The sequence below is a fragment of the Simochromis diagramma genome, unplaced genomic scaffold, assembly GCF_900408965.1.
Source record: "Simochromis diagramma unplaced genomic scaffold, fSimDia1.1 OVJJ01000284.1, whole genome shotgun sequence".
NCBI lineage: Eukaryota > Metazoa > Chordata > Actinopteri > Cichliformes > Cichlidae > Simochromis > Simochromis diagramma.
In genome coordinates this window covers 374,884-392,790 of record NW_024386871.1, presented here as the reverse complement: position 1 = coordinate 392,790, position 17,907 = coordinate 374,884, and the positions used below count along the sequence as shown (strand labels likewise).

The window sequence follows — 17,907 nt, the reverse complement described above, 5'->3', positions numbered from 1 at the left end:
AGTACTTGCAGTTACTTTTCAACCTTTTGAATCCTGTTTTTAAGAAACTGCACTGAGATGTGTACACAAAGTCAGCTAGACCTCAATAAATATCTACCTGTAAGTGAAACCCTTGCTGCATTGTCATGTATTTTCAACTGAAATCTGTCGGGGTTATTTCTGAGGGCTATTTCTCCACCATTAATTTGTGTATTTTGCTTGTCTCACTGGACACAGAGTGGAATCATTACACTCACCTGTCCATTTAAACTTTGCGACGATGCTATAAACAACCATAATAACGCCTGAAAGTGCGCCTCGAGCAGAGGCCTGCAGCGCTTCGGATCCCAGGAGACGACGCCGATGATGAGAGGGGCTGACAGGTCTGTGAAGCTGTCAGCCGAGGCACCCGGAAACACGGCGTGTAAAGTTGACACCGAAACCGGAAAAAGACGATCTCGCCTTCAAAATAAATGGATAATTGAACGTCGTTTGCTATGATGGGTGTGTCTCATGTCTTAGAAACCCCCCACCCACGCACCCACCACTACCATGCCAAAAATCAAGAAAAAATAATAACTAAATAATACTTATAATAATATTACCACTCTCATTAATCATCACTTTCCCTTTCATTCAGAAAAGGTTAAACTTCTTTTTTACGCTGTTTAATCTATAGATATAGATCGTCTTAATGTCACAGTAATGTAAATCAGATGGCAGCCTATTCCTGCAAAATTATTGTGGGCTGTGGGAGTAGAAAAAACGAAACCAATAATATTTTTAAAGTAATGTGCCACTGAATGTATTATTTATGAAGAACAGAAACATTAAAATATGATTTGCTTAAGGTATTTGGAGTTATTTATTTAAAAAGAAAATAGCCGGAAGTCGTATTTCCGTGACAGTAGCTAGCTTGATGCTACGATCCGGAAAAGCAGCGAGTTGCAGCGAAACGCGTTGACTGTACAGTGTGGAGGAGAGGAGGAACGAGGATGATGGGAGCGAATCGTATTCCACTCAAGTGACCCATATCTTACAGTAGACCCAGATATTATTTAGCCTACTTCTTGTTCTCGAGGATTTTTCTCCGTGAAGATGTCGGCGTCAGCGATATTTATCCTGGACCTGAAGGGAAAGGTAAGTTTGTGGCGACTTGTTGGTGAGGAAGTTGACATTATCAACGCAGCACCTGCCTCAATATAGTCAGTTTGCCAAAAAAAAGGGGGGGGGGGGGAGAAAGTCGCACAGGATATTTTCATTTTTATTGGCGTAATCTGCAGCTGTACATCACATGCCGCATACACTTTTCTTTGTCGAAAACTCTTTGCTAATTTAACTCTGAACCACCCGTACAGAGCAGACAGGAAGAGAAGCTCAACTTGTCAAACTCGTTTCACCAATGTTCAGTATACACAGAGGGCTTGTTCTTGTGCAGCGATGCAGCCTTTATTGTACGTGATGTGTCCTATTTCGAGGTCTAAAACTTTACCTTGGGCAGCCCTTACATGCCATGCAATAAACCATACAGTGGTTAGTTTAAAATAATGGGGATATGTGTGTGGACATGAGGATGACATACATTAGAAATACATCTTAAGAGACAAACTCAAGTGAAATGCTTGAGGGTTAGTGATCTCAAGGTGAAAATGTCATTTATTTGTAAATTTGTACTCATCAGTTAACTTAGCTGGGTGCCTTACAAAAAATCTGCAGTCCTAAAAGTAAGGATTTGTCACTTTTATGTATTTCATGAATACTTATTTGATATTATTATTATTACATAACCTTAATCAGTCCAATCTAATAATTTCAACCATAAATGTCATAAAAAGCAACTACCCACAGCAAAATGTGATGTTTTTAGTTGATCTAGTTTGTTTGGGTAGCTTACAAACCCATCACTGTTTTGGTTTGCTCTCGTAAAAGCCTGAGAAAACCAGCTAACGTTCACATTAGGAGACAAGTCTCAAGTTTATTTATTATTTTTGCAAAAAATATACTTATTTTTATGTTGATCATCTTACCAGAATACTGAAACACCTGATTTAAGTGTTTCAGTTCTAACATGTGTGTAAGTTTAGTTAGACAAAACAAGTAACAAGTATCTGTAACCATAATGCTAGGCTTGGTCTACCACCTGACCAAACTATTTTAGTGATTAAAATGACAGAGTGTGGTAAATTTTGACCCTATTATGTTGTATAGACTTCCTATTGTGTTTGTTGTAAATATACTCTCTCCTTTATCTATGACAGCTATTCTAAAATGGTTTAATGTAATTATAGTTTTACAGTGATTTTTCTGCAAGAGGGTTGGAGTTAGTTTCAGGGCTCCTGCTACTCTAGACCTAATAGCTGTGCTCCACTGTAAAACATTAAAATGTGGTGATTAAAGTGGAAAGTAATGATAAAATAATTTTGAAAAAGCAATATTGCTAAAAATGGTTAAACTAATGCATAAATATATATATTTGTTTTTAGGGTCTGTTGATGAGCCTGGAAAACACCTTTCCATTATCCTTGCCCCACCGGCAGCCTATTTCCCGGAAAAACACTATGAAAAGCTGTACACATTCACAGTGGGAAACATTTTTAGGATTATAAATATCACAATGTTACATATAAATATACAGCTGGAATTATAAATGACCCCAATAACTCATTAAAAGGATAAGACTATCTTCACCATGTATTTTCTCTAACCGTAACTTATTCTTAGGACAATGAAACAGTGTTTGTGGAAATGATACTGAAAGTCATGAGGATCATGAATGACGCAGTACTTGCTGTTTTCATTAATTTTTGTATTTTTTTTTTAAGTATTTCTACAATTTCTTACTACTTCATATGACTCTATTAGCTTGTAGAGTTAATTTATGTGGGGCCAAAGAAAAAAAAGAATTGCTGAAGAAGCCTTATATGCTTGACAACATTACCCATTAGGGAGAAGGATCAGTCCCGTCGTTGCCTGGATGTCTTATTGTACAGAATAAAGGTTTTCTCTTTCCCTCTCTGCGATCTATCCATCTATCTCTGCCCTGAGGCAAATCAGTAGTATCTCTTTGCCTTCAGTCTTCACCCTCTCTCTGCCCTGACTAGATGAGGTCCTCTGTTGTAGCAGAAAATTGTGAAACAAATCTGAGATGGAAAAAAGCACGAGAACAGTCCCAGTGACACTGTAGATAAAAAAATAATATTAACATTGTAGTCATTAACCCAAAGCAGTTATGGATACATAGGTAACCTGCTTAACTGTACAAATCCATAGACCTTTTGAACTATTGCTACTGCAGAAGTCTGTAGCATTTTTGTGTTTTCAAGTGTGCCAACCTACCCCAAGCCCTTGGTGCCTCCTCATGGGCGCTAGACTGCACTTGCTGCGTAGACCTAAATGTCAGGCTATTGAAATCAGCATGGCATCATTTGTTCTCTGTGATTCCCAATAGAATTTTTAATGAGCGAACATGCTCAAGCTGACTTTTTGGGTTGTAATGAGTCATGGCAGATTCCAATAGCTGGAGGCTAACATCTTCAGACATATAGTATATTTGCTCAAGGGGCTACAGCTCTTAGTTTTTGTAATATATATTCAATTATGTTGGACAATGCACATTCATCAACATCATAATGGTAATGTGCAAAACCTTTCTAGAAGACTGACTCATTTCGATTAGCTTTTTGTTTAATTGTTTAATTTGTTTAATTTAATTGCGTCCACCATGAATCCCAATTTAATTATTTTCATACTGGTTGATTTATCCATCTGTCCATCCATCCATACATCACATCCTCTATGACTCGCACCCACTAAGAGTAATGATTTTGGGGAAGGTTACACCCTGCACACCTTGGATACCGGTCTTTTGCAGGAATAACAAAGAGAGACAGACAACTATTCACACTCACTTTCACACCTATTGCCAATTTAGAATTGCCTGTTAACCTAACCCATGGATGTCTTTGGACCATGGGAGGAAGCCAGAGTACCCAGAAAAAGGTTATGCAAGCACAGGGAGAATATGCAGGCAGAAAAGAGTACTGGAGGGATCACCTTCAGATTGTTTTAGATACATTCCATGACCCTAGAGGATGAATGTGCATGACTTGGGTAATACACATTTTGCTAACAGTGTAACAGTTTGTGGACTGACTTACAGCTAGATCACATTTGTAATTTAGTCACTTATTTAGATGCAAAACAAATGACATTCTCATCCTCATCTGCTTGTGTTGGGTATCATATTAGCATGCTGACACACTAAACTGTGATTAATATAGTAAACACTGTACCAGCTAAGCAGAAGTACGAGTTTGATAGAGCTGCCACTGTAGACTTAGTCTTATTGGACAAAGAATGCTGCAGCTGCAACAAGCCCCCTTCTCGAGGCCCTTTGAGCATTAACAATATTTAATGGTTGCAGTTGATGGACCAACTCAGTGGTGTCTTTTTGTACTTTTCAATGGTTCATTATTTCAGCTACAAGTTGTGTACTGTTAACTACTAGCAGCTTTGAAACGTCATTCAACATTTTCTACATAGAAATTTATTTTAGTACAGGAATTTATCTCATAGTCAGATTGAATTTAGTGGGCTTAGTGTAATTTACAAGAGGGTTGATGGGTGACACAAACTGTTCTTGTTTTTTTTGTTTTGTTCCTGTTTGCCTTCCGGTCATACGGCCCAGCGAGGGGTGTCTGTTGCCATGTTTCTTTAGAGGTTAGCAGTGAGTGCTTTCTATTGATTTCAAACATTGAAAACATTCATTGATTGGCTTGTGTGACCCAGTAACAAACTCCCATCAAATCCCCACAGCGATTTTCCCCGGCTGATTATGTTTTATTTCATTTATTTATTTTTTAAGACCACTGATGGTTTTAATATATAATACTTTGTTGTGCTGCTAAAAGCCAATTATAATGCCAAGAATTGCCTTTTGTCTTGTAGATTAAACAAAGAATGGATCAGCACATGTAATTCAGTTTATAATAGGGCTAATTGGCTGTATTTTATACTTCAGTTTTTATATTATGCTTCCATTGTTCTTATTTCCTTTTTAGTTTTTTCCTTTTGTTCCCACTGAACAAAAAAACATTTCTTGGTTTTGAAACGATTTAACTAAGTTCTACATAAAGATTTTTAGCTCTCTGTCACAGTTGAATGCCATTTAAAACAATTAGATATAAAAAATATTTGTGATGCACGTTGATATTCCAGCAAAACTTCCCAAACTTTAAGCAGACACTACTGCAGGTTAACTTGAAAGGGATCCATTCCCACTTGGTTGTAAAGAGACCTGGATTATTAAGTAGCTGTGCTTTGCTTTGGGGCATGAAATATGCTAACTGATTGCACAAGGTTCTCTGCTGAAAACAGTGCAGCACTGCTTGTTTTTCTGGAAATATGAGTTTAACTGACACACGTTTGAACCAGAGTGGCACGGCAGTGATATGTTGACACTTCCGTTTCCTAAAGGTGATATAAAAGTTTTTACAAGTCATTCTTATGATTGGCACCGTTTTTGTTACCACCGACTAGTTATTTTCAGAATCATCATAATCGGATGATGTGAAATGTCTCTCAGATGCAATTTTGGTGGGTTTTCTTTTGTGTTGTTTTTTAAAGGTGGATATCAATGCACTAAAAGAGAGAATTACACAGAGGAAAATTGGTGGATAAAGCAGTCAATAAGAAGCTCGTCACAGCTCATCACAGTAAATGAAAAGAGTGATAAACTTTCTTGGTCTTTTATTGATTTATTGTCTCAAATAGAAATTAACTTCAGCCAACTTGTCAAGTATGTGCACATTGGTTGTGTACGGCCAGCGATGTTAGTGGCCTTTTCTTTGCGGTCCACATGTTCTATATGCCATTGTAAGTGCAGTAGGAGGCAAGTGTTATAGTGTTATATATTGGGCTGTTTATACTTTATTTTTTTCAATTTTTTCAATTAGAAATTGATACTATTATATGTAAAACAAAGAAAATAAGTGAATTATCAAATCAAAAATGCTGGACTCAGCAGATGTCTGTATCTTCTGTTGGAAAATCACTGTTGACTAAGTAATTAATTATTCCCCTTTTTGATGCGGTAACCAGAAACGATTATGACCACCACATAGTTAACCTGCTGTTGAGTCAAGTCTGGAACATATGTGTGCTGGTGTTTTTTCCATCAAGGTGTGATTTTTAAAACTGGCAATTCAAAGGACACTCTTCCATGGGCTTTCAATATTGCAGCTCTTTTTTGATATAGACTTGCCTATAGCTCACACTCTGTCTGGTCACCTCTGAACTGTTGCCTGTGTGTGTTCTCCTCTCATAGAATCTGATCAGTGGCCTGTTCATATCCTTCTTCTCCCCCAGATTACTTTACTTTGCTGGAATGTCCTTTTTTTATTTCTTATTTCCTCCTGTCTTTGTTGCATCTGCCCCTTTGTGACCTTTGTGCAACAGAGGCTCCTCTATTAAAGAAGATGGGAAGCTTTTTGTGTTTGTGTGCGTGCGTGCATGCATGTGTGTGCGTGCGTGCATGTGTGTATGCTTGCCATCTAGATCCCTGAAGCGTACAAGCTTTGATCTCTTTCTTCACTTCACCGTGTGCGTCCGGAGACTAGAAAGACTGCTAACTCATCTTGTTATGTTTGTCTGTGTGTGTGTCTGTGTGCGTGTGCATGTATGTTTTCATTAAAATTAGGAGGTGTGGTGCTTTCTCTGGGCTGAATGAAGCAAGTCTTGTCATATCTGTGACTAGCATCGCATGCTGATTGGAGATGTTACAACATTCAGCCTTAAGTCTCAAGACAGACCTTGATACAATTACACCCCACCCCCCAGTGTGTAATATAGAACAGATCTGAAAAATGTTCAGATCTGTTCTTGCGTGATATGAACGTCCACACTTTTGTCAACAATTTAAATCCTTGACTTACAACAGCGTAAGAAGAGTTTCTGGGTCATCTTTTTCTTGGTTCAGTCACATATTGTTCTTTTTCATGCTGTGTTTTATTTTCATTGTGTCCACAGTGGAGTTTTTTTTCTTCACAAAGTAGACACTGTGTCTTGTGTAGATGTAGCAAATTGGCTTATAAAGTCAACTAAAGCAAAGTCAATATATCAGGATCTCTTGTGACAGTGGTCTGAAAAAACCCCCCAAAAAACAGAATATGTGCAGTCATAATTTTTTTTATTTTTTACTTTTAGAAGTTCAATCACAAACATGTACTCACTTAACTAGATTAGTAGCTGTGGTGGGTGTGTAAGCTCACACCCGCCTTTTATTACAAACCGGTTCCAGCTCTTTTTCGATGGTTGTTGAGTCACTGACAAAGAGGAGGACTCAAGGTTCACATTGGGAAAGGTCTGTTAGATGTGTGTTTGCACATTTTCCAATTTGCAACTGTTTAAAAGTGTGTCTGTGAGTGATGGAAGTGCTATTAGTGTTGCGGGTATATAGTGATGAATAGAGTTGTCGCGATACTAGAATTTAAAACTTGATACCCAGGAAAATACTCAATATTTGACACCTTTTTTTTTAATAAAGGAGGAAGGAAAAAATGACAAAAAATCAATAGGGTTTTTTTTTTTTTTTGGTAAAGATTAGTACAATACAAATCTAACATCAATCACAATGTTCTTGAGTAGTCTGGCATATAAAGTAATGTAACGTGGTGCAACCCCCACCCCCCCCCCAAAAAAAAAGGACAATAATATTTATAGGTGGTTTGAGGTAGTACTGTGCTTCTCACGACTTTGCACTTTTCTTTACTGATCATCTGATGAAAAACGTATCCTCTTCCTTCTAATTTCAAGCCATATTTTCTAAACTGGGGCTCTAATACACAAAAAAGTGCTTAACCATGCCTATCTATTCCTGATATTATACCAACTGCTTATTATCAGTAGATTGGCTAAACAACAATAGCTGGTTACAAACTAACATTTTGCTTAATGTTGGGTTTGAGTGTCCTAAAAATCCCTCCGATAAACCCTTTAATTTTTTCACTCTTGCATTTATTTGCTAAGGAACAGAGTCCAACAACATTAGATACACTTCAACCAAAGTTTCACTAACACTAGGCTAATAGCAGCTAACAGTGCTATGAGCCTACAGCAGTGCTAATTTTCACTGACTCATCTCTTCTTATTTGACTCCTTTCACAAAGTTTTAAAGCCTTGAGTAAATGGACATGGACACTATTGTCAGCCTACACTTAATGCAGACAAATGGCAGCCAGAGTTGTTTGTCCTACAGTGGCCACCATAGCCAGGATTATGCACTTGAATTGGGAGGGGTAATAAAACAGAACTTGGACAGCTAGTGGAGAAATTTGTCACACTGTACCTTTTAACATTATCCGCTAGCCACAACCTCAATGATGACTTAAGAAACGGCTAATGTTGCTATCTGGTAATTGCAAACATATAAATGGTTAAAGGTATCAATGCGAATGGGTATCTGAACTGATAGTAATTCTTATTAGTTTATTATCACTTAGTATCTTAGTACTGTTTCTTTCAGACATAAAATGAATTTTTATAAGGGAAAGGCTAAGAATTAATGAAAATTTATTTTAAATTTGGTTTTAAGATTGATTTATTTTTTGCCAATTGACAGCAAGGAGGAGAATATACCATAAATGTCTAGTAGGACTCGGGGACATTGCATGCCTTGGCTCTCATTTCAAACCTGGAAATCTTCCAACCCTTGCTAAGGTCTGCTCTTATTCTTCTTTCAAGTTGAGAAGTTGGTCATTCATCATTCATGATCAGATACCCATCAGTCCATTAAAACTACAAAGGAGAGATTCAAGCTGGAAACACATTTTGCACATTTCCACAGAGGATGAAAAAAATATATAACCCCCATTCAGGAGGTTAGAGGGTTTTTGTCAGCCACTGGCTTCTGTAGCTTCTTTAAGCTTGAGTGCAGGTTTGGTATCTTTGCCAAAAGCTATAAATATTTAATGACAACGTCCTCTTTAATATCATCCTCTGCCTCTGTATCTTGTGTGTCTTTATGTTACTCATCCAGGTTCTGATTTGCCGTAACTACATGGGAAACATGGACATAAATGTGATCGACCAGTTCATGCCCATTCTGATGAAGAGAGAAGAAGACGCTGAGATGACGCCGCTGATCAGCCATGGCTCCGCACACTTCATGTGGATCAAACACAACAACCTTTACTGTATCCAAAGAGAGTTTACTGCTGCGTGATGTGCTCTGTGGTGCCTGCTAAAAAGAAGCCTTCACTGCAGACACTATAAATATCTATGTGAATTCTCCACTTTACCACAGTATAGTTTTCCATTCTGGCTGACATTCCTGCTTTAGTTCTTCAAAGTGACAGCCCTCCCATCAATCATTTACAGCATGTAATACATATACCTTAATTGCATCTTTCCAGGACAGATCTATAAGAAGTCCTGTGTTTCAGGTTGCTTCTGAGCTTCTCCACTTAAAAAATTGAACACAGGTTCACTATGATGTGTTATTCACTGTCTGCAATATTCCGCACTCAGTCTTACTTACACATTATTAATTCAGGAACATATTCCAGTTGTTAGTAGTATTCCCAGTGCACTGCATTACACAGCTGAGCTCTTTTACCACCCTGTGGCCATGTTTTTAGTTGCTTGAAAGTCTCACACATTCTGTTAACTTTCAATTATGCTGCATTTGTCTCATAATTACTCTCAGTAAAGAATAAAACATGCCTGCTTCATGTCTTCTAACAGATTAAAAAACGTTTTCCTCTTGTAGATAAAACTTTGTTTCTTAACAGTCTTTTTTCAGTGGTGGCAATCACTAAGAAGAATGCTAATGCTGCTCTCGTGTACTCCTTCCTTTATAAAATAGTACAGGTGAGTGTGATGTTTACAGTTCATACATTTTATTCCAAGGATGGAAAAGTTGCATTTGCATTATGAAGTCGTCTGATTTTCTATGTAGGCAATACACTTGGTTTGATTCTATTGATGAAATGCAGGAACAGTTGGTGTTTCTGCACCGACAGTCTTGGTTTTTGGTTTGGGTTTTGTTGTATTTCTTGCAAAGTACTTTGTGACATGTACGGTAAAACAACAATGGCACTCACAGAATACTTCCCTCCCAAACTCTTACATTTATAAGAACGTGACCTGGAGTGGTACCACATTGTAATAGACTCCTTCTTTGATCTCCACCTCTACCTTTCCAACACATTTCAGGAAATATGGCCTAGTAGCTGTTTCGCATAATTCTGCTAGCAGACGGCCAGATAAACAAACAGCTCTTTTCTTGCTAGAGGAATAAATGTAACCAGCTCATTGTATAAATTATTGGAATAGGTCTTAATAAACTGCAGTATTAACCAGTTGACTATGAAGTGTAAGCGTATCTATTTGTTTTTCCCCTATACATATCTTTTCAGCACTGATATATGAAAAGATAATAATAAAAATCTTACTGTGGGATAGTAATAACATGCAGTATGTGTGCACTCAATGTAAAAAGTACAGCTCAGCAGCTTGCATAGGATTTTTCATAGTAGCTGTTTGTATTTCTGTTTCTAGGTATTTAAGGAGTACTTTAAGGAGCTTGAGGAGGAGAGCATTCGCGACAACTTTGTGACAGTGTACGAACTGATGGACGAGGTGATGGATTTTGGGTTCCCTCAGACGACTGAGAGCAAGATCCTACAAGAGTAAGACAAATGTCACACAAGTTGACAACAGTCCACAAACCATTGCGCCACGTCTGTTTGTTCAAGTGTAAAAACACAATACCTCGGACTGGGAAGCATTTTAGATTCAAATAAATAATAAGTCAGCACTTTATCGAAATATGTAAGCATAGACGGAAATACAGTAAATACAATTAGTAAGGCAAAAAATACTATACAATTCTAATGAGCTTAAAAGTTAATATTTGGTATGACCACCTTTATTCTTCTACACAGCCTGAACTCTCTTAAGCAGCTTTGTAGTCATTTCTTTAGGTATTTTTCAGGAATAGTTCTCATGCTTCTTGAAGGACATTCAAACTCTTCTGTAAATGTTGGCTGCCTTTTGTTGAAAATTTCGTGCTGAAAATTAAACTTCCGATGGCATTGCATGGCAAAATCTGACAAGCTCTCCAGCACCACTGACTGAAATGCTTTCCCAAACCATGTCAGAGCCTCCACTGTTTTTTACAGACAACTGTAGACACAGTAGTATCTCTTGTCCTCCTCTGTACATTCCGATAAAAATTTAAACCAAGAATTTTACATCTGGATTATCACTTCATTAGACCAGTTGTCGCTGATTTTCAGCCCAGTACTTGAGTAATTTGGCATACATCGGCCTTTATTCCCTGTTTCGCTTCCTTAACCCTTTAGAGCCGGTCGGAGCGGGCACGCTCTGTTTTGCGTAACTATTTTTAAATCCCGGTAGCTCTGCAACCACGTAAGCTAGCGCAAAAATTTTTTTTGCATATGAAACCGGAGGAGTTGTACTTACATCTTATACCATCAGCTTGTCCTCGGTCACGGTTTCCTTCCACATAAAGCTTTGCAAAAACTGCATAAAAAGCGCTTGCAGGAACAAAAACATAATATTCCAGAAACACGCTTTGCCGATCCGATCAGCTGTTCATAACACTTCCTACGTTGGAATAGACGTCAGCGCGAACTTTTGCATTTCCGCCATTACCTGCCCGAAACCGGAAGTGACGTCATTTTCGCGGAAATGTAGTCTTTTTTACCATCAGGGCCTCAGGGCCTATACTGGTCTTTTTAAAAGTTATCTTTGACTTTATGACTTTCTGTGTCGTTTCTGGGATGCTTAGGACTCATATTGCACTGCTGGAAATAGTTTATTTTGATGCATATGCTGCTTTTTTGCAAATTTGCAGTATAATATTTATTTTCGTTTTTCCTGCAGTGTATAAAAATTGGTGTATTTCAAAAATAAAACTATGAAGACACTCAAAATAAATTTCCTGTGGTAGGAAACTATTTTGTGCAACTTTTTTGTATTTACAGTTTTGAGGGATACGCCTCTTAAATTTCTCTAACTACAAATATATGTTAAAAAAGCAAAAACGATTTTCAATTTTTTTGTAGTTTATTGCACTGTTTTGCAATTTATGTAATTATTATGCACTTAATGAATACATATTATTAAAATCTGGGCTATAATGGTTGTATTGATGTATAGCAACTTGAAATGCTCCCAAAAATGGCTCCACAGCATGTAAAAATATAATATAAGCTCTGGCGGACTTGGTTCTATGGTAGGTCTTAAAGGGTTAAAAATGGCTTCTTGGCAGCCACTCTTCCATTGAGGCTACAGTGAACAGTAGTAGTTCATCTCTCAGTTCCAGTTTCAGGTCTTTGCTGAATTTCATATTTCCTAAGGACATGGCATGTCTGGTGAAGATATTTTTATTTAATTTTTTTCCTGCCACTTCTTGTTTTGTCCTCCACTTATCCAATTTCCTCACATTTTTTGAGGTAATGCTGCATACCATGGCAAGACATACCAGGTTTTTGGCACGTGGTTCTTTGGGAATCACCTTGTTGGTGCAAAGATACCATTTTATGCCTGTCAACCCATATGGAAAAGAAATAGTAAAAACATATATGATTTCATTATATAATTTTTCAAGGGATCTTATATGTGTTTTCACTCTTGTATGCTTTTCATACAAGTTTCATACAAGACAGATACAAACTTTATAAGATTTATATATATCCTTTCCATATGGGAAACTGTGTTATCTTTGGTATCTGTTCTAGATTCAACTGGAGAAATGGGAGCAAATGATGTGTTTTTGCGACAGGCTGCTGGTAACAAAGTGTTACCAAATTTAAAATGGAGTCTTTGTAAGTAGAGATGGACCGATACGATATTATGTATCGGTATCGATCCGATACTGACCTAAATTACTGGATCGGATATAGGAGAGAAATAAAAAATGTAATCCGATCCGAAGTATCACAAAATAACCTCACAAAACGCGCTACTTGGCGTAACCCAGCTGAGCGCATCGGAGCAGTATGTGTCACCTGATAGAGCGGCTGTTGTCTGCGAGACATGTCGGTGGTCTGGTGGAGCATTTGGAGCATTACGTGCTTCCAAACCGCGGCATTCCATCTCAAAGAAAACTATCCCAGAGAAGTAAAGTGTGTAAGTGCATCTCTGAATGTTTGCATAGTATTTCCACTTTAAGCATAACAACTGATATATATGGAGCCACAGCTGGACTGGCCATCGGAGTTCCATATTGAGGCGAAAAGGAAGCGATTTGTCCCGTACTTCAGCTAGAATGGGGAAAAAAAGGCACAAAAAAAGGCTAGAGTTATCCTGTCTTTGCTGCACAGCTGCCGTTCTTCTCTCATTCTCTCCCCCTTCCTCCCCTGTTGCTACTTCAATCATGGAACTGACCAATGATCTTTTCTGTCGCAAGTCCCGTCTTACTTGTTTGTTTATCGCCAACTTTGCGCCAGAAAGAGGAGACCAGCGGATAAAGAACAGCTGCTTGATAAGCTGTTGCTAGACTTGATTTAATATTAATTTCTAGTATCAGCTGATGTTTGCTGGAGCCATGGCTGTAAAAGCTGCTGGTCATGATATCCGTTTGGTTATGTGGTGAGAGGGAAACATGAATATGAAACCAGGAGATGTCCTTACTGAATCATCAGCTGAACAGTGATGGACAAACAGGTTTACCTGTTATGTGACATGAATGAGTGGAAGGGAAGCTATGAACTGTTTCTGAGAGACTAATAACACCAGGATCCTTTTCTGTGTAGCTGACAGATGGTAACTGTGCAGGTGCGGATCTAGCAAAGTGTTGCCAGGGGGCCAGGTAGGGCATTAACAGGGAAAGGGAGGCACAAAAAATACTTTTCTTTGTTATTTCATTTAAAATGATGAACTTTTAATAAATAATTATCTGAATCTTACAACCAAAGTGGTCATCTGATTAAATGTATAGAAATCCATTATTGTATATAGTAACTATTAAGTCTAATATACATCCTAGTAATCTATAGTACTTTTTCCTATGGGAAGGTACCATCTGTGCAGTCTGCAATTCTGTTGTAGAAAGATGTTGAATCTATTTAATTATTCTTGAAAAATAATTTATTTCTGTGCATTTGTTTTACACGTGCATTAAATTAAAGTTGATTATGTCGATTAAGCATTGTGAGGTGAAGGGTGGGGGGGGGGTTAATATTTTTGCTGGGAGTTGGCAAACCTATTAGTTAGGTTGTTTAATATTTCTGCTAAGTACTCTTTAAGATACCAGAATAGGGATGATGGTGCAGCTTTAAGTTTATTAGATTGATCAGTTTTGCTGAACTATAAAATATTTTGGGTGCAGTGTATTTTTTGCATACAAGTATAACAGAATAGCTTTAGTGTTTTGGTTTTTAAAACTTGAAAATGAACAAAATGTAGCAACATATTTATAAAAAAAACTGTTTTATTGATTAAAAAATACACTATATCGGATTCATATCGGTATCGGCAGATATCCAAATTTATGATATCGGTATCAGACATAAAAAAGTGGTATCATGCCATCTCTAATATTAAAACACAACACTGGTTCATCAACTGAGTTATGTGCAAAAGAAAAAAAAAAAACATTCCAAAAATGTCCACGTCTGAACTAAAAATGAGTGAAAAAGCAGCCAATGTCCAAAGAAAACTGAAAACCCTCAGAAAGCCTTGAAGGACTATTGCAAAAGAGAAAGCTCCTTGGAGGTAAAATATAAAGAGTGGTGAATAAAGATTTTTGCATGGTACGGTATATTTCTTTGATATTTGTGTTTAAACTATTTTGAAAGTATTAGCTAACCTTTCATTAAAAGAAAAAGGAAAAAAAGACATCATGAATGGCCAAACGCGACAGTAATAAAACTTTAATACATTACCTTTCTCATTGCAACACCAGCAAACTCTGTCTTTTGATATTTTCTCAGAGAGACACCCAGTGGCAAAACTTACACTCTGTGCGGTGGAAGTAAAAGAGGGCTTGTAGAAATTGCTTTGGTGATTTTATATTGGACAAACGGTGAAGCAGCATGGCATTTAAAATGAACACTAATCAGGCTGATGAGGTGAAAGTTACAAACTCTCAAAGGCCATAATTGCTGCATTCCTGTCTGGTTTTAATGTAACCACATTTACTCAAGTGGTACCTGTATCATCCATCAGGGAACAAAACAGGAGTTTTTCAGCGAGGTAACAGCTTCATATTTCATGGTGCAAGTTAGCGGGAGAGAGGGAATGAGAGCAAATGATGATTCTGTTTGAAGTGCTCTAGGCCATTTTTTTCCTTCTCATTCAACTGAGCACAACTGGTGACTAAAATTGTAATGAATGGCTCAGCTTTATACACTGAGTGAAATGAAGTGAAGCCACTGCTATTCTTTGGACCACTCGTGCTTTGTGTTTGAGCTGTACACAGGGTTGTTTTGCTTTTACCCTCCTCATGGCTCCACAGAGAGACTTTTGTTTCCAGGAGAAGGATCAGCATTCACTCTGAAGCCCACAGCACCACAGGCACATAGGCTGTTAGTGTGTACATTTTATTTGATTATTTTATTTTGCTGTGAATATATTGTGCACGCAATTTCTTTGTCTTTTTTTTTGTTATTGCTATTAGCTGCTGCTGTAACAATTTGTCACCATCTTTATTTACAGGGTGCTTTATCAGAAACTTTCACATTTGCATAGTGTATTGTTTACCTTTTTCATGTTTTATATGTAGTAATACATGATGGATGTTTAATTTAATGTGGTTTTTTTCACAGAGGTTTGGCTTTGGTTACGTGTGTGTGTGTGTGTGTGTGCGAGCGCGTGCATGCGTATGAGTGTCTGAGCGTCTGAGTACTGCTGATAATTACCAGGCTCCTGTTGGCACTCACACACAATGACACCATCAGCTGGACACACTCAAGACACTCAGACAGAAATCCCTGCTCTTCTCTTCCCCAAGGAGCCATACAGTTGTTGTCTCTCACACACTCTCTCTTTCTCTTTCTCTCTCTGACACACACACACACACACACACACACACACACACACACGTTCTGTCTCTCTGTCTGCAGGCTACTTCAGTTCTCTGACCTTTTCATGCCCCCAACACTGCTCTTCTCTTACATTTTAACACTATCTACCTGGCAAGAGTATAACTGTGTGTCTGTGTGGGTGGATGCAAGTGTGACTGGAGGGTTGCGCATGCACGTGAGTGAGTTCATGTGTGCACATACGTAGAAATCTTCATTGGCGTGTAGGCGTGTCTGTGTGTATGTGTGTGTGTTTCCTTTGACTGCTATTGTTATGCTAATCCATCAGTTTGCCAAATCAGCTTCCAGACCCTTTCATTAGCATTTCTGAGGAGAATCAGGGCAAAACAGAACAAACAGCAAAGCAGCAAAACAATCCAGCGTCAACCCCAAACCCACTTGTCGCCGCCTTTCATCTCTCAGCACTTACAGACTTTCCTACATGTCAGCATGCATTCAAGACCCGCTAGGTTGGTGGAACTAGGGCAGAAAACACAGAAAAATCTTCCGCCTCAATCTGTCAATCAATCCAAAACTTGTTTATTTGGCACATTTTGTGGATGAGATTAGATAGAAAATTTTGATTTTAAGGGAAAGCAAGACTCTTTTTGTTTAGCAGGATTTCACACAGTTAGAAATCACACAATCTCACAGACAAGTATGTTTAGAACAATCGTAGTTAAATAGTTTTATAATAAGAATAGTAAGACTTAGCACAGAGAGCTGCCAAGCAAATCCTTCAGTTTTGGAGGCTTCACAGCAAGTTTTGTTTATTTTTGTCCTTTTTTGGTGTTGTCTGCTAAAAAAGGAGAAATATTTTAGATGGCATTTTGTGTAATAAAAAAATACTACATTTAAGCAATATTGTCTCCTTGATGCTAAGAAAAAAGTGTTTATTGCAGGCTTGAAGAACATCTTTTTAAAAAGTTAATTTTCTGGACATTATTTTTATACGTTAGCCTTTAGAAGTAACACGTCTCCTTACAAGATTACTGCCATTAACATTAGTCTGTTACTTTACAGTGATACGTGACAAAAGCAACTTGTTGGAGCACTTTTGTGTTACCAAACGTGACAGTACTCTGAAGTCGAGCTATGAAGTATTATTATCCATATACACACAATGTGAATACTTTCAGTGTCAAGGGGATCTTCTTTGCTAGTAAGCAGCTGTGAGGAAAGGGCCAGAGACAGAAACACTGCTAGCACATTAGGGAATTTTTATTTTATTTGTTTTATTGAAAACAAAATGAAACAGCCAATATAATACAATATTTAACAGAAATGGATTGCTTATTAGGAAAAAACCCCAAGATCACAAAAACTAAAACTAAACTAAATGATTGATTTTCAGAATGAACTCATTAGATTAAAGTAGTGTTTAGTACTTTAAGTAGTTACAGTGTAACACATTATGCCCAGCGATTTGATGTACCTGCACTTATAGAACATTGTACTGAAGTCACATTTCTTTTTAACTCTTCACTGATGCTGTGCATTCATACAGCTCACACCCACAGCCAATTTAAATTCACCAGTCAACCTAGCATGCATCTCTTTGGACTATGGTAGGAAGCTGAGCCAATCAGGGGATTAAAACCTGTAAAGCGTTATTCTGTGGGGGACAGCGCTAACTACCACACCACCATGCTGCCCAGTACTGTTGATTATTGTTGGCACTAATAATACAGGTTACATTCAATATATTCCTGAAAAGTATGAAAGGTGAAATGATAAACATTGCATACCTGCTTTAGAGATTCTCATTTTCAGCAAATAGAGATTTTTGAGGTTTGGAAATGCACCTGGAGCATTCAGCTCATTGATATGTGGTTTTATCTAAGGAAAGCTTGAAGGCCTGAGTGGGAGAATGAAAAGA

At 37.7% G+C, this 17,907-nt stretch overlaps 1 protein-coding gene across 1 annotated transcript in view; it reads left to right on the top strand.

Annotated features, from left to right (window-relative positions):
- The first annotated feature begins 903 nt into the window (after positions 1-903).
- Positions 904-17,907, top strand: part of ap1m3 (adaptor related protein complex 1 subunit mu 3) — a 33,005-nt gene continuing 16,001 nt past the window's right edge. The window contains exons 1-4 of the mRNA XM_040031467.1: positions 904-1,119; positions 9,014-9,170; positions 9,779-9,846; positions 10,537-10,667. Coding sequence (XP_039887401.1) covers positions 1,078-1,119; positions 9,014-9,170; positions 9,779-9,846; positions 10,537-10,667 — 398 coding nt within the window. The 5' untranslated portion in view covers positions 904-1,077. The remainder of the gene's footprint in view (positions 1,120-9,013; positions 9,171-9,778; positions 9,847-10,536; positions 10,668-17,907) is intronic.